The sequence below is a fragment of the Ailuropoda melanoleuca genome, chromosome 5, assembly GCF_002007445.2.
Source record: "Ailuropoda melanoleuca isolate Jingjing chromosome 5, ASM200744v2, whole genome shotgun sequence".
Lineage (NCBI taxonomy): Eukaryota > Metazoa > Chordata > Mammalia > Carnivora > Ursidae > Ailuropoda > Ailuropoda melanoleuca.
In genome coordinates, this window is record NC_048222.1 from 39,686,292 (window position 1) to 39,703,243 (window position 16,952).

Sequence of the window (16,952 nt, forward strand, 5' to 3'; positions counted from 1 at the left end):
GTGGGCTCCGTGAGGTCTCACAGAGGCAACAGGGTCAGGCCGCAGGGACCGTGGCCAGAGGGGATGGAAGCAGGCACTGGCTAAAACTGAGGACCAGCTAAGACAGGCGCTTGGTGGGGGCGGGCCAGGAGGAGGAACCAAGAGTGGCTGCCTGGCAGAGGTGGAGAACCCGCAGGGGCTGGGTGCCTGGTTTTACGGATAAGGAAGAGGAGAAGTTTGCCCCATCCAGAAACTCCAAATACCCAGGCCACAGCTCCGGCCTTGGAGACGCAAGTAGGGGGCACTCGGCGCCTACGAGCCCCCTGTAGTTCAAAGGCCAAAAGTCAGAAAAATGAGCAGATGTGGGAAGTCCTGTGTCTGTTAATATGTGGCCCCCTCTGCAGTGTTTGTGTGGTGCTTCTGAAAGTGTGGTCCCCCGGACCAGCAGCAGCAGCCCCATCACATGGGAACTTGTTAGAAATTCATGGTTTTTTTTTTTTTTGTAAGATTTATTCATTTGAGAGAGAAAGGGAGAGAGAGAGTACGCACAAGCGGGGGGGTTAAGAGGGGCAGAGGGAAAAGGAGAAGCAGGCTCCACGCAGAGCAGGGAGCCCCACGTGGGGCTCGATCCCAGGACCCCGAGATCATGACCTGAGCCAAAGGCAGACACCCAACAGACTGAGGCCCCAGAAATGCCTATTTTCAAGCCCACGCCAAGCCCATCGAAACAGGAGTTCTGGGGGTGGGCTTGGCCCTCAGTGTGTTGCTGGGCCTTCCTGAGGATTCTGACAGAAGCTCAAGTTTGAGAGCCGCAGCCTTGATACAAAGAAGCCGTCACGTCAGGGTTCGGGTTCCACGCGGGAGATTTATAGGCATCTCTAAGTGTCCCCTTCTTTACCCTCTGCACCTGGACCCAGCCCCTGTTTCGCTCCCACGTTTGTTCCTTTGTTGAGTCGGCATGCTGGTGAAGCCTGTCATAGTGCTGGGGCTGGGCCGGGAGCTTCTGAAGGAGGGAGACCGGCACACGGAGATAGTCCGAATGCCGCACGAGAAGCGCCGGGCTGCACGCACGGGGTGGTGGGTGCTGCCTGGCTCCCCCGAAGCCGAGGCACCAGGGGGTAGGTGCCCAGCCTTGAAGGCCACAGGGGGCTTGCTGAACACCCAGCCACCCAGCCCTCTCCTACATCCTGGCCTCGTCCTGAGGCCGACAGGGAGGCTGCCCTCCCGCCTGGGGGGAGTGGACATTTTCTCTCCATGTCCGGGCCCAGAAACAAGTGCTCCATGCGCCCTCACCCCATCCTCATCTCCTCCCACACAGGACACCGCTGACTACGTGAAGCCAGTGACCTTCTGGGTGGAGTACTCCCAGGAGGATCCCGACCACGGCCCAGTGCTGGATGACGGCTGGCCCACCACCCTCCGAGTCTCGGTACGTCCCCGAACACAGGGCGCACAACCTGGCCGCTCCGTCCCCGTGACCCCCACCTCCTCCCCGAAGCCCAGACCCAGAGTGCGCAGGGCACAAAAGATCTTTCCCTACCACACCCTCCCGTCTCCCGCCCAGTGNTGACCCCCACCTCCTCCCCGAAGCCCAGACCCAGAGTGCGCAGGGCACAAAAGATCTTTCCCTACCACACCCTCCCATCTCCCGCCCAGTGAACCCACCGCACAACTCCTTCCCTCCTCCCTTGTGAACACGTTGAGGGGAAGGACCGGGCCTTTTCTGTTCAAGGATCCCCCGTATCACCGGCATAGGGTGAGCACTGGACGGTCCTGGAGAATCCCAGAATCAGAGGGACCTTAGGTCTCGATCACCTGCCTCCCTCCTGTACGGGTGAAGGCCCTGGAGGCCAGAGCAGGGGATCCGACCACCTAGTGCCTGTTCTGTGGTCCGGCCCACTCAACCACAGTTCCTCATCCCCGGCTCTAGGGGCATGGAATTTTCTGGTATGGAACACTCACATGCTCCTCCCACCTGCAACTCCACCGACATCCCACTCAGAGAAAAGGTCACGGTTTGGTTCTGCCTGAGCTCTGCGGAGAGAGCAGGCGAAATTTGTAAAGTGTAGTGTCTAATTCCTGAACCNCCCCGAACACAGGGCGCACAACCTGGCCGCTCCGTCCCCGTGACCCCCACCTCCTCCCCGAAGCCCAGACCCAGAGTGCGCAGGGCACAAAAGATCTTTCCCTACCACACCCTCCCATCTCCCGCCCAGTGAACCCACCGCACAACTCCTTCCCTCCTCCCTTGTGAACACGTTGAGGGGAAGGACCGGGCCTTTTCTGTTCAAGGATCCCCCGTATCACCGGCAGGGTGAGCACTGGACGGTCCTGGAGAATCCCAGAATCAGAGGGACCTTAGGTCTCGATCACCTGCCTCCCTCCTGTACGGGTGAAGGCCCTGGAGGCCAGAGCAGGGGATCCGACCACCTAGTGCCTGTTCTGTGGTCCGGCCCACTCAACCACAGTTCCTCATCCCCGGCTCTAGGGGCATGGAATTTTCTGGTATGGAACACTCACATGCTCCTCCCACCTGCAACTCCACCGACATCCCACTCAGAGAAAAGGTCACGGTTTGGTTCTGCCTGAGCTCTGCGGAGAGAGCAGGCGAAATTTGTAAAGTGTAGTGTCTAATTGAGGAACGGCAAGGCTTCCAAAATCCCCTCTCTGCTCCCGTTCACCCCCGCCTCTCCCGCCCTCCCAGACCCCACCACCTAGCCCTTGAACCCTTACACCTTCCCTCTTTTCTCCTGATTCTGCTTCACCAACGTCTAAGAGAGGCTGTCTAATGCAATTCTAGAAGGGGAGTGGGGAGGGACCGGCAGGGCTGAAGTCATCGTCAGTGAGCTGATGATCTGGGTCACTACTGTCCCCCACCGCAGTAATTACAGAGCCACCAGGGCGAATGAATGAGAACCCGCCACGCGATCCACGAGCGAGTCAAAGCCCATGCTGCAGATTGACGCACAGGGCTCTCTCTGCCCAACACTGACGATCCCCATGCAGGCTGCCAGTTTGGGCTGGAGGCCAGGGCGAAGACAGGAGTGAGCTCAGAGCAGGTGTCACTGGGCAGCCAGATGACAGGCAGGAAGGCTTCCTGGAAAGGGTGGCTTTCAGCCGGACCCTAACGAAGAGACCAGATTCAGATACGCGGGGACGGGAAGAGTGGGCTTCCGCTCCAGGAGAGCTGACGGTAGAACCAAGGGACGGCAGTGAGAAAGGCAGGCTGAAGGGAATGTGTAAAGAGAAAAGAATTTAAAAGGAGGAATACTCAGGGTCCTCTTACCCAGGGCTTCGGGTAGCAGCGACATTTCTAAAAACGATCTTGTTAATCTGGATTTCTAGCCCCCAGTTTCTAGCAAACGAGAAACACTCTGCCCAGCGCTCTTCTGCAAATCCTCTCGTGGCCTCCGCTCGGCGCCCAGCGCTGGTCTAGCGCCACCGTGTCTCACCTCCTGGGGCATGAGCTGTTCCACATAATTGAGTATAGCAGTTGCTTTCACATTAATTATTCCTTTTCATCAACCGGAGAGAAATGTTTCTGAAGGTTATAGGACAGTTTGTATCCTTATAAAGCAGGAGGCTGGGTGGGGGTGGGGGGGTCTTATCGGAGACTTGAAGTCACCCAGGCAGACTTGGGTGCTTGGGTACAATGAGGCCCCCGGGGCTACCGGTGTTTTTTCCACTACGACTCTTCGCTGGACGGCCTCACGCCGCCCTACTTTGTACGGCTCTTCTGCCTTCTCCCCTGGCTGCCGCGTGCCTGCTTCTGGCTGCAAATACACCGGGCGGCGGGCAAGCTGGGGGCTGCGTGTGGACGTGAGCAAGGCTGAGCTCGCCTTTGAGAAAAGCCCATGAACTTCAGATCTGTGCGGGCTTTGCTTCCCCTCCCCCTGGGTGTCGGCTGTGGCCTTGGGAGGGACAGCTGTAGTCCTCGGCTCCAGCCCCGAACGCCCAGCTGCTTGCTGAGCCCTTTGACCCGGAAGGACCCCAGGTGCTTCCAACTCCATGTGCCCCAGACCCGAGCTCAACTCCACCCCTCTGTTTATAAATGAATGGTGCAGCCCTTCTTCCGGACACTAACAAAGGATCTCGTCCAACATGCTGGGTCCCATGGCCCCTTAGCGCAGATGAACTCCAGGCCCTATGGACCCCACCTCTGGCGGCCCTACCCTGTTGTCTTCTTTCCACACCCAGTACCCCTCCAACACCGTCATCATACTTGCCCGAACACTGAAGCAGCATTCTCAGGGGTCTCCCTGACGCTAGCCTTGATCCCTCCAGTTCATCCACCCATGGCAGCCACAGGGAGCCCTGGTATGCAGGTCTGACAGCATTCTCCCCTGCCTACAGCAGTGATTTCTATCGGCTGCAAGGAACCACCCCAAGGCCCTGTAAGAACTGACCCCACCTATCTCTCCATCTCTCCACCCCCAAATACAGCAACCCTAAACTACCCATCATTTTCCAACCTCACCATGATTCTTCATGCCTCAGGACCTTTGCACAGGCTTGTCCAGCTAACATGGTCACCCTTCAGAACTCTGACCTACTGTCTCTTCCCTGAAGGCTTCTCTGACCACGTACAGGCCAAAATGACTGTTTCCTCCCCTCTACTTCTCCTATTCCTCATACAGATTTCTAATTTTTTTGCACATTTCACACTATATTTATTCACACACCACTCTTCCCCATGAGCTGAAAGCAGAAGCTGTGTCTCCCTGATCCTGTACCCCCAGTACCTAAAACCTTGCCCCCAACACAGGTGATCCGTAAACACCCTCTGGGTGGGTGTGGGTATTCTGTGCTGCCGGCTCAGCTGAGAACCGACAGAGACCCAGGAGGAGTTGAGTTCTGAGTCATGTTTTATTTTTTTTTAAGATTTTATTTATTTATTCAACAGAGATAGAGACAGCCAGCGAGAGAGGGAACACAAGCAGGGGGGAGTGGGAGAGGAAGAAGCAGGCTCATAGTGGAGGAGCCTGATGTGGGGCTCGATCCCATAACACCGGGATCACGCCCTGAGCCGAAGGCAGACGCTTAATCCCTGTGCCACCCAGGCGCCCCCTGAGTTATGTTTTAAAGAAGGGTCTATCTATGCCAAAGCATGAGAAACGGCAGGGTGGTGTCTGTGAGGAGAGCAGAGAAGACAAAGCCATGTCTAGTGTGGTGGAGAGAGGAGCCCGCGTGCTGTCAGGGGGAGGGCTGGCCGGCAGGAAAGAGGACCAACCCACCACCCCGCCCTGGCTTTCCCTGGCGCAGGTGCCCTTCTGGAACGGCTGCAATGAGGACGAGCACTGTGTCCCTGACCTCCTGCTGGATGCCCGCAGCGACCTGCCCACAGCCATGTGAGTTGGCTCTTCCTTGCCCCACCCTGACTCCTTACGTTCCCTGCTAGAAGATCTGGGGCTCCCCGGGCACTGGATTTCCACCTGAGCATCATGCTTGGAGGCAGCTTAGATCAAATACGGAACTTGCAGCCTGGGTCTAGCCCAGGCTCTGCCTTTAATTCCTGTGTGACTTCAGGGATGTCCCTTCCCTCTCTGGGCCTCAGTTACTTCCTCTGCAAGATGAAAAGTACTCATCTGTCCAGGCTCCTCAAACTTCATTTAGGATAAGGAATCCTTTCTTTGCAGTCTTTACTACCAAGCACATCAAAGGCGAAGACTAGGACTGTGATCCTGGGTGCTCACCCTCCAAGCCCCCAGCTGGGTGACCTGTGCAGCCCAGTGACGACCACTTGAGCTAAGGGGACCAGCAGAGTATCAGCAGGGTGCCCACGATCTCCTGGAAGAAAAAAAAAAGTAGCATGCAAGAAAAAGTAATGAACAATGTCCTCTTTGAAATTTATGTCATTTATTTTCTAATAATCCATGCTCCCCGTTTACCCAGCTGTGAGATGATTGAGCTGGAAGACATACACCGTGAGTAGAAATGACACATACAAACCCTGTAGAAGGATGAAGCAAACTGTCTAACCATCTAGGCTGCACATCAAGATAGTCTCTACATTTAGCTCTGAGCTTCCTAGTAGCCAAAGCCAAAAGGGAAATACGCTGAGTAGAGTAGTGAGGCCCAGCCCCTCGCTCCCCATTCCATGCTCCTGGCCCCTGGTGGCTTCTGTCCCGCAGGGAGTACTGCCAGAGGGTGCTAAGCAAGACCGCACAGGACTGCTCCGCCTACACGCTGTCCTTCGACACCACGGTTTTCATCATCGAGAGCACGCGCCGGCGGGTCGCAGTGGAGGCTGTGCTGGAGAACAGAGGCGAGAACGCCTACAGCACGGTCCTAAATATTTCGCAGTCAACAAACCTGCAGTTTGCCAGCTTGATCCAGAAGGTGAGACCTCGGCCACCGGCCCAGCCTGCCTGAGGCTAAAGGCAGAGGCGGGAAAGGAGGGGTCCCGCCACGGGGCCTGGCTGGCTGCACATTACAACCCCCAGGAGCTTACAAATCCCGGGGGCCAGGCTTCCCCCAGAGATTGGACCGGGTCTGGTCTGGGGGCTGGCCTGCATCAGCGTGCTTTGAGAACAACCCCAGTGAAATCAGTATGTGGCCAGTGGGGAGAACCACCGGTAGGGGGGGATCTGAGCACTTCCCAAATGTGGGGAGGAAGGTCTTCAGCCTGTGTCCTTGGCCCTTGTTAGGGGCACGCGCGTGTGCGCGCGCGCGCACACACACACACACACACACACGGGTGCACACCAGCTCGCACACCCCCACTGCCTACAGTTCAGCTTTCTCACAAGGGCCCTTCTCAAAAGAACCAGAGCAAGTTGTTCCCCACTCTAACATTTCCTATCATGCCCAGTTGCTTTCACAAGAAATTCCAGACTCTGTTATGTCAAGGCCCTGCTGCTTCCCCATCCATCACCTGCCCCCTCACCCCCACACCCTTAGTCCCACCAACCACTGCTGTTCCCCAGCACCCCTGCCTTCACGCCGAGACCCCCCACCACCAAGGTTCCCGGCCTGGGCTCCCTCCCTCCTCTGCCCAATGAGCCCCTGTTTCTTCTTGATTACCATCTTACAGAGGGGGAGACTGAGGCACAGAGGGGTGTTAAGGGGCCTGACCAGGACCACACAGTTCGTAAGTGGCAGAGCAGGGTTCCCAGAAGGCCACACAGGCTCCTCCAGTCCCACGCAGCGCCCGAGTGCTGGCCTGTGGTGACCCTGAACTCCGCAGGGCATGGGCACAGAGAAGTCTCTGAGACAGGGTTATCGAGTAAACCCAGGACATCGCTGTCCTGTGTGGGTGCCGGAGGGGGGGTCCCAGGTCCCCTCAGACACAGTCTCCGCCCTCAGGGATCTCGGAGCATCAGCGTGGAGCCCAGAGTGTGGGGTGGGGCAGGTGCGGGGCCCTTCTGTCCTCACCGCCCCCCAGAACCTCTGCCTGTCAGTCCCTCCATCAGGCCCAGGGCGGGGCCCCACCACCAAGCCCCCCACAACCCTCAGTGAAGATGGGGAGCCCACGGGATGGCCCTCCTTCCAAGTCCTGTCCTGCCCAGAGAGTTTTGTGTCTGTCTGAATTGAGCTATTTAGAGGAAACTGAGCCCCAAACCTGCATCCACCTTTCACTGCTCCCCTGGCCCAGACTCTACAGTGCCGGGCCCAGTCATAAGCCCGGGGTGGGCCTCAGGGGCTTTTGTGTCTGTGGCACAGAAAGGCTTTGGGGACTGAGGGAGGCAAAGAGAAGTGGACAGCGGGTTCCATAAAGGGCGGCGTCTGCACACACGGCAGCTGGTGTGTAGGGACAACCCGCAGCCTGGCTCCGCCCGTCCATCCCCAGCCCAGGAGCCACTCACAGCCGGGAGATCAGCATTCCTCCCCCCAGGCTGCCCCCCACCCCTGCCATCCAGCCAAGGGGAACTCTAGTGGAGGAAGCACCCCCCCCAGCCAGATACAAAGGTGTTAGTCTGATCACACGCACTTCGTACGCACACATGCAGAAGCTTACAGACCTACCTGGACATCCGAGGAAACGTAGGTGTTCCCCACGCATGCAACAGGCTGCACGCACACACGTGTGCCTACATGTAGACCCACACATGCGGAGTCTACGCGGACATGCCTCTCCATCCACTCAGCATGCCCAAAGATACCCACAAAGATAAACAGCCACCCAGCAGCATCAGGACCAGGGCTCAGCGGACACCCGTGCTGGCCCCGCAGGACCCCAGCTCAGAGAGGCCCGGGAGCCTGGCGGCGGTTCCCCCTCAAAGTCTCCGGGGCCCCTGGGGTCCCAGCGTCCTTCCAAGGGCCTGCTCTACAGCTTTGGTGTAGGCGGCAGGGCCTCAGAGGTGGCCCCCAGACCCGGGTCTCTGGCCCACCTAACTGCTGCCCGCGGTGCCCCTCACCCGCCCCCAGGACGACTCAGACGGCAGCATCGAGTGTGTGAACGAGGAGAGGAGACTCCACAAGAAAGTCTGCAATGTCAGCTACCCCTTCTTCCGGGCCAAGGCCAAGGTTGAGGCTGGGGGCAGTGTGTGGGCGGGACGGGGCGGGTACTGGGAGGCACTGGGGAGGCAAGGGAAACGGAAGTGAACAGAGAGGATAACGCGGGAGGGATGGAGAAGCCTGAGCATGGCTTTGAAGTGTGTTAGTTTTTTCTCCCAGGAAATGACAGTCTCATGACCTAACTAGCCAGCCCACCCCAAGAGAGCATCCAGGCCCCTTCACCTCAGAGGCAAACCCACCTCTCTCCCCCCGCCCACCACTCTCCCACCCACCTCTTGGCCAGTTATCCCCGCTGTCCTTTGTCCTAACACACTTTTTCAAAGTCCGGCCTCCATCATCCTGCTGCGTGCATGGGGAGAGATTGGGAGAAAAATTAACACTTCATGAGTGGAAAGTGGGTAAGGGGTGCGAGGGCAGAAGCAAATTCTCCAGGAAGGAGAATCTCCAAATTCCAGACTCCAGATCACGTGTCATTTGCCCATCACCACTGGGCAGTGGGCAGCCACTGAAGGTTCTGGAGCGAGAAAAGACCTGACTGAGACCAGGCTGTTTGTCGAGTAGGGATCAGACAGAGGGGAGCTGGAGGCAAGAGCCAGGGAGAGTGACAACAGGTTCCCAGGCCCAGGGTCTGCAAGGCTGGGGGGAGGGGGTGAGTCCTTGCCAAAGACCACCCCTACTGGGACACAAGTCAAGAATGGGGCCCCAAGGTCTCCTCGGGAAACCCCATGAGGGCCAGACCTGGGGCGAGCACGGGGTCTGTGCAAAACCCCCGTAATGCCCCCAGAGTGGGGTTGGAGGTGGCAAGGAGGGTCAGAGGTCACAGGGCCACAGTCAGGGGACCCAGGCCGCAGCCCTGGGCCAAGGCCAAGGGAAGCACAGGACTGGACCGTCAGAGTGGTGGGAGGACTGCTGGACCAAGAGGCAGGTGCCTTATTAACCTGCTGGGTGGGCCCAAAGTGGCTTCATGCTTCTGCTGGCTTCACCCCACCGCACACAGGAAGACGGGGCCACTTCTGGCCCCGCATCCTGTGGTTCATGGTGCTGGCCACCTCCCTTTCCCTCCATCAAGTTCCCCACCCAGGAATTCCTGCAGGATCCTGAAGTTGGACCTGCTGCCTTCTAGTTGCCTGTAGTTGAAAACAGAAAAGGAAGTCAAGGGGGAGGAGGGCTGGCCCCACAGTCAAGAAACCCCATCAGAGGAGCTGTTGTCTCTGGCTGCGCCCCCAGGTCTAGAGCTCAGCTCACATCACTGGGCACCTGGCCCTCCAGGCACCCCAGTTAGCAGCCCTCCCCACTCCCAGCCACTCCCAGTCAGCAGCAACCCCCCCTTACCCCCCAGGAACAGGGGCAGGGACAAGGAGGGGCGGGATGGCCATGCCCAGACCCACAGCTCCCGGCCACCCCAGCTCCAGCGACTGGACCTCTTCCTCGCAGGTGGCTTTCCGGCTGGATTTTGAGTTCAGCAAATCGGTCTTCCTGCATCACCTGGAGATCCGGCTCACCGCGGGCAGGTCAGGGCCTGGCCTGCTCCTTCTTCCCCCGCTGGGCTCTGCTCGCTGTGCCCCCCTGCTCTGCTGCCAGCCACAGATCGCCCAGGCCGGCCTCCCTCCCTGCGCTGAACTGGGGGCCCCCCTGCTGCCTTCGGTACCGCCCCCGTCCTTCTTTCACAGGCAGCCCAGACAGAAATAATAATACCCTTACCTCTATACAGCGATCTCTATGGCAGCTATTTTTAAAACCTCCAGTTACAAAGCATTATACATACAACATCAGGCCTCACAGCAGCCCCTGAAGATGGGCAAAGCAGGGGCTATCCTCACAGAGTAAGGGAAGGAAGGTCTTTTAAAAGGGAAAACTGTCCCAGAGGAGAGACGTCCAGGACAGAAAGAACACCGAATAAGGAGTAGAACAAACCAGCCAGTGTCCCGCCCCCAGTTGCGCTTGGTACATGCTGTGTGTCCTTGGGAAGTGCACGCAACCTTTCTGAGCCTTCCTTTTCTCACCTGTAAGTTGCGGGGGGGGGGGCGACTCAGCGCTGCTTTGCCCATCTCGAGGGGCTACAGAGAGCCCCTGCGGTGTGCGGGCTCGGCTGGCCCCCTCCTGACCGCCCCACATGGCTCTCCTTGCAGCGACAGTGATGAGGAGGAGAGCACCAAGGAAGACAACACGGCCCTCCTGAGCTTCCACCTCAAATATGAGGCTGATGTCCTCTTCACCAGGTGAGCTGGGGAGGCCTGACAGAAGTGAGGCCTAAGATGGGGCGCCCTCCGGGGGGCCCTCATCGGACCAGAGGTCTCAAGGGCCGGGCTGCACGGCCAAGGGACTAGGAGATGGAGCCAGGGGTGTCCCTGAGGGGTGGGTGAGTGCAGCCCCCTCAGCCGTGCTGGGCAGGGGGGAGGAGGAGACACAGAGCTGGCCTCCAGGGAGCTCCTGCCAGGGGGAGAAGCGGGAGGCCGGGGCGGCAGGAGGTATCCACACCCCCGGGGCAGGGGATGAGTCGGGGCATGGTCTGAGAGAATTAAAATAGTTTAAAGCCTACTAAAAGCCCATCTGCTTTGCTCCAGCAAATCTCCAGGGCGGAAGTGCGGAAACGCTCCTCCCCGCAGGGCAAAGTGCTCCCACCGGCCACCGCTGTCCTCTGGGTGCCCCTAGGCCAATGGGGAAGTCGGGCTAGAACCACACAGAAAGCCAGCTCAACACTCCCGTGGCCACTGCCAGAGGCTGGAACGGGGCAGAGGGGGCGAGTTCATGGTCAAAAGAGGCCATGCCCCTGGGCAGAGAGGCCAGGGGTGGCCCCAGAGGGCAGGGGTGGCCAGTGACCGGCTCTTCTGGCTCATGCCCATCCCCCACAGGAGGCAGGTGCTGCTGACTGATCTCCGCGCACACCCCTGCTGAGGCTCTGAACCCTTCCTGACCCCGCCCTCCTGATCCGGATCCCGATCCCAGGGAAATCTCTTTCTTGTGGTCTGGGGGAGCCAGGCGCATGCCCACGCCCTCTTCCGTGCATTTCTCCAACTAACCACCACTGCCTGAGCTCAGGGCGGCCCTGTCCTCTGTCCCTGCAGGAGCAGCAGCCTGAGTCACTACGAGGTCAAGCCCAACAGCTCACTGGAGAGGTACGACGGCATTGGGCCTCCCTTCAGCTGCGTCTTCAAGGTAAGGCTGGCAGAGAGCCAAGCGGAGAGAGGACAAGAGCTGAGGATCCCCCGTGTGGGAGGGGAGGAGTCTGGAATCGGTGCGAGTGCGTGGGGCTCAGCCCCAGCCCTGCTACCCACTCACTGTGTGATTTTAGGCAATTTCCTTGCCCTCTCTGGGCCTCTCAGTCCTCACCTAGAAAATAATGGGGGGCCTCTGGGGGACTCAGTCGCTTAAGCATCTGACTCTTGGTCTATGCTCAGGTCATGATCCAGGGTGGTGAGATCGAGCCCCACATCGGGCTCGGGGGTCAGTGGGGAGTCTGCTTGATATCCTCTCTGTCCCTCCCTCTGCCCCTCTCCCCCCACTCAAATAAAAATAAATAAATCTGGAAAGAAAAAATGGGGCTGGGCTGAGAGGATATATCGGTGAAGATTAGATGTGGCTGCATCATAATTTTAAAAATATAAAAACAGTGGTCTAGATGGACCAGGGTTTATTCTCTCCATGAAAGAAGTCTGGGGTTGGCAGCTTCCGAAAATCATTCAGGATTGGGTCTTCTGTCTGCTCCACCATCCTTGACATGCCACTGTCAGCCTCTCAGGTTCACCTCATGGCCCAAAATGATTGCAGATCCAGCCATCACACTCTCATCCCAGGAAGGAGGAAGGGGAGAAGAGCAGGCCCTCCCTACTAAAGAAACTCCTCGGCAGTTCCTCACACTGCCAGTTACCCAGGGAGGCTGGGGAATGTGGCGTTCGTCTCTGTCCCCGTGGAAGGAAGGAGTGAGAAGGGGAATGAGGAGGCAGTTAAACACTCTGCCCCGTGGGCCCCGCAGCCTCCCCCACCCCTAAACTCTGCGTGAGAGCTCGGGGCAGGCTGCGTTGGAAACCGCACGTCAGACACGCTGGTACCTGGGTGGCGGGTGCAGGAGGGGTTTAGCGACTGCCCGAGGCCACGCAGCAGCTCGTACAGGTTCGCAGCCCTGGGTTGTGCACCCGCCTCTCCGCTTCCAGAGCCCTGCTCGGAGTCACCGCTGCTCCGACACCGGGTGGGTGCACACCATCCCTCGCTCACCAGGCACGGCCTTCATTACTTAATGATTCGTTCTCGTCGCTCTCGTAATAAATGCATGGCTCTCGCCATCCCCGCCCCGACTGCCGCCCAGGGTGGCCTCCAGCACCAGGCTACGAAATCCCCAAGCCAAGGGAGGCTGGGAATGGAAGTGACCTTGCTCTCCAGCCTCAAGGCCCCACGGCTTGTCCCCAGCCTCCAGGAACCCGCCCCTTGAACTTTGTGGGCACAGCCCCCGCTGTGGTTCAGCAAAGCTTCCGAGCCCTACAGCAGATATTCCAGGGGCCTTGCAGGGACCGGCTTCCCAGCCTGGCTGGAGTGGGCGGAATCTTCCCCTGGGACCTCGTCCTCCACCCCCTCCTCCCAGCTCCTGCTGGACGTACTGACTCCTCCCCTCTCTGGCCACAGATCCAGAACTTGGGCTTGTTCCCCATCCATGGAGTGATGATGAAGATGACCGTCCCCATCGCCACCAGGGGGGGCAACCGCCTGCTGATGCTGAGGGACTTCCTTACTGACCAGGTACCCGTGCCCTCGGAACCGGCTCGTGGGAGGCGCGTCCCCAAGTCCTCAGACCTCAGCTCTTCCTCGGACCGGACCGGGGCCAGCAGGGCCTCCTGGGGGGAGGGGGGAAGAGGAGGAGGACGGAGCAGGTCTGGGATGCTGAGTGTGCCCGTGCTGGTTGTGAGGCTGGTTGTGTGTGGGCCTTGCGTAGGCGAACACGTCCTGTAACATCTGGGGAAACAGCACCGAGTACCGACACGCCCCGATGGAGGAAGACCTGACTCGTGCCCCGCAGCTGGTGAGTGTTGTCCTTACCTGAAGCCTCGCGCCGCCCGGACACAGAACGAAGAAAAGATACATCTTGATCTTAAGGAGCTCGCCATCTCGTAGGACACGTAGGAGTGAATGCCAGAGAAGCCAGGGGATGAGGCCGTGACAGGTGTCCAGAGAGTGACAGCAGAGCAGATAACCTCCAGTAAAGGAACAGGGATTGTGCCGTAAAGGGCCAGCAGCATACGGATGAGCAAAGGGGAAGGGACCCCCAGACAGAGCGAGGCTATGGAGGCCAGGACCCACTTGGCTTGTATTGGAGACATGGACCCCAGCAGCTGGGTCCTCCCTGTCCCCGGAGATGGAAGGCAGCTCATGTCACCTCCCAAGGCCCTCCCCAAGACACCTGCTAGTTTCCAGCTGTATGTTCCCAGCATTGCCACTGGCCCCAGATATTCATTTCTGAGCATGCTTTCACTCTTCTTCCCCCAACAAACATCTTAGCTGTTTTGGTTATATTTGGTTATATGTCCCCAAACGAGTGCCTCACACAAAGCATTTTTTGAGCGTAGTGTATTTTCCTGAAGACTCGGCTGGGGGGCGGGGGGGGGAGGGGTTGAAGTCGCTGCAACAGAGAGACACAAACAAGCTTAACTTAATAAATTCTGATTATTTGACGATTTCTTTGGGGTTTCTGTTGAGATGGTATCATCTGTAAATAATAATAGTGTTAGCTTTACCATTCGGTCCTTATCAACTGTTTTTCTCATGTCCCGGCTCTGGCTAGGACCTCCAGGGCAGTAGGAAATGGAAATGATGACAGTCTTGCCTTGAACTTGATGTTTTTTTTAAATTGTTTTTAATTTTTCATTATTAACTATGATACTTGTTGTAGGTTTTTTATAAACATCCTTTATTCAGATTCAGGAAGTTTCTTGGGAGTTTTTATCATGAACAGAAGTTGGATTTCCTAACATGCTTTCTCTGCACCTGTTACAGTAATCATACAATTGTTTCCTTTACTCTGTGTGGTGATGACATTTATAGGCTCCCTCACATCGAACCAAAGTTCTGTTCCTGGAATACACGCGACTAAGCACGGCCTCGACCAGCATAGGCTCTGCCATCCTTACCTTGCCCTCCAGCCATCGCCTGGCAGCCGCAGCCCATGTGTCCCCCCATCCCCCACCTCTCCTTGACGGCTGACCTCTGCCCCTCCCCCTGCCCCAGGAGCAAAACTTGGGCAAGGCATGCGGCTCAGCCATCTCTCTGGTGGCTCAAGCCCCTTGTACCCCCAGAGCCTGGTGGCTCACCCCGAGACCCACCTCCTCTTTCAGAATCACAGCAACTCCGACGTCGTCTCCATCAACTGCAACGTGAGGCTCTCCCCCAACCAGGAGATCAATTTCCACCTGCTGGGGAACCTGTGGCTGAGGTCCCTAAAAGCAGTAAGTAGAGCACCTGGGCTAGACGCCAAGGAAGCAAGGGGAGGTGGTGGGTGCAGGGGACTCTGCCCGCAGGGGAGGGGTCCGCTTCCGACACGGCCTCTGATTTTACAGCTCAAGTACAAGCTGGTGAAAATCACGGTCAACGCAGCCTTGCAGAGACAGTTCCACAGCCCCTTCATCTTCCGCGAGGAGGATCCCAGCCGCCAGGTGAGCCCCTGGCAACCCTGCGGGGCTGAGCTTGGGCCAGACCAGCTAGGGAAGGGGTGGTCCCTTCCCCTAGAGTTTCTTTTTCTTTTCTTTTTTTTAAAAGATTTTATTTATTTATTAGACAGAGAGAGAGAGCACAAGCAGGGGGAACAGTAGGGGCAGAGGGAGAAGCAGGCTCCCCGCCGAGCAGGGAGCCCGATGCGGGGCTCGATTCCAGGACCCTGGGATCATGACCTGAGCCGAAGGCAGACGCTTAACCATCTGAGCCACCCAGGCGCCCCTGCCCTAGAGTTTCTTACACCCTCTGCTCGCACATTCCTGCAGGGGAGAGAGGGACCCATCTGCAGTTAGTGCAGCGTCGGAAGAGAGAGAAGCAAGATGAACAGGCCGGTTTGGGGCAAAAGCAGGGAGGGCGCCGGAAGTAGGCATTCGCCCAGTGCCCCGGGGGCGCCAGGCTCTGCACCACCCCAGCCCCGTGGAAGCAGAGGAACGAGGGGACCTTGCGTGTTCTGCACTACAGGAAAGAACTGGATCTCAGGCCTGCCTGCCCCGGGGGTGGGGGGTGGGGGGATTCACTGATTGGCTCCATCAGCGCTGAGGCTGGGCCTTGGGCAGGCTGCCAGCCTAGAAGGACCATCATCCACTGCTCTCTTCCCCATCTAGTCTCACCTCAAATCTAAGGGAATGCATAGAATGTGCTTTAGAAGTCTGGCGTGAACTGGTGAGGAACAGGGATGCAAGATTTCTCTGGACTGGGACTAGTTCTGAATTGGGTAAAACCGGATTGTCACAGACCAGACCGGCCTGGATCAGGGTGCAGGACGGGGGTGAGGCTCCGCGCCATGCTTTCTGGAGAAAAGGAGAAGTTGGGTCTTGAAGGAAAGCCCAGTCCTTCGGAGAGGGGCTTGGGACACGGGACACTGCTGCCCTCCACTGGCCACATCCCCACACGGGCCACGGCCTGCGCTCCTTGGGAGTGGTTCCTGTGCCAGATGCCAAGTGAACCCCCAGCCCCACCCCGGAGACGCTGGAGAGCAAACTCGGCGTGGACAGGAAGCCAGGCCTTAATCAAATACACACATACCACTCATTAACCGGGTAGGGGGGCTGCCAGGCCGATGGGGAGCGGGTGGGGGGAGCCAGCTAAGGAGCAATTTTATTTGTTCATTCATCCAACATTTGGTGGGTGTTCCTGCCATGACCCGGGCCCCCAGGGGATACAGAGATGACTTAAGCAGGCAAGGGGAAGAGAATAGCATAGCACGGCTACGATCTGGGGGTGAGCACAGGTGCCGGGCTTGGGGCGGCAGGGGGCAGTCAGAGCAAGGGATGTCCAGGGCAAGTTTTCTGGAGACAGTCCACTTGAACCAAATCTCCAGGGAAAGTCAGAATTCTGCAGGCAACCGAGAGAGAAGAGGCGTTGTGCAGGGACCCCCACCCCCCACCACACACACACACACACACACACACACACACACACACGCAGGATCCCTCTCTCTACGCTAGTTCATGTCTTCTCAGTGAATTCTCCTTCTCATTCCACTCCCACCTCCCCCCAGAAATCCCTCTTATCCTCTCTGGATGCCTCACTTCTCTTTTAGAAATCCCGCAACCCAGAATCTCAGGCCCCCGTTGGCTTAGCTGTGTGCTTTCTTGCATGGGTGCAAAGAGAACATAGAAGGCCCTCGCCGTTCGTTGAGGCCTGCCTCCAGGCCAGGCACGGTAGCAGACACTTTGCGTGCCCTCTGGCTCACTCCTTGAAGCGCTGTGAGTTACGCCCACCCCCTATTTTTCTGATATGGAAACTGAGGCTGTGAGCGATAAGGCAGAGAGGGGGCTGTGCCTGGCTTCAAGTTGAACAGTGAGTTGGTGGCCAAG

The 16,952-nt window shown here is 58.1% G+C and overlaps 1 protein-coding gene across 2 annotated transcripts in view; it reads left to right on the forward strand.

Moving 5' to 3' along the window:
* Nucleotides 1-16,952, forward strand: part of ITGA11 (integrin subunit alpha 11) — a 114,746-nt gene that overhangs the window by 93,825 nt on the left and 3,969 nt on the right. Inside the window, exons 18-28 of one of the 2 annotated variants that reach the window (XM_034660769.1) lie at nt 1,298-1,408; nt 5,242-5,327; nt 6,111-6,318; nt 8,347-8,445; nt 9,871-9,947; nt 10,566-10,655; nt 11,502-11,592; nt 13,054-13,167; nt 13,361-13,447; nt 14,757-14,867; nt 14,979-15,074. In XM_034660769.1, coding sequence (XP_034516660.1) covers nt 1,298-1,408; nt 5,242-5,327; nt 6,111-6,318; nt 8,347-8,445; nt 9,871-9,947; nt 10,566-10,655; nt 11,502-11,592; nt 13,054-13,167; nt 13,361-13,447; nt 14,757-14,867; nt 14,979-15,074 — 1,170 coding nt within the window. The remainder of the gene's footprint in view (nt 1-1,297; nt 1,409-5,241; nt 5,328-6,110; nt 6,319-8,346; nt 8,446-9,870; nt 9,948-10,565; nt 10,656-11,501; nt 11,593-13,053; nt 13,168-13,360; nt 13,448-14,756; nt 14,868-14,978; nt 15,075-16,952) is intronic. The other variant, XM_034660770.1, reaches the window with a different exon arrangement.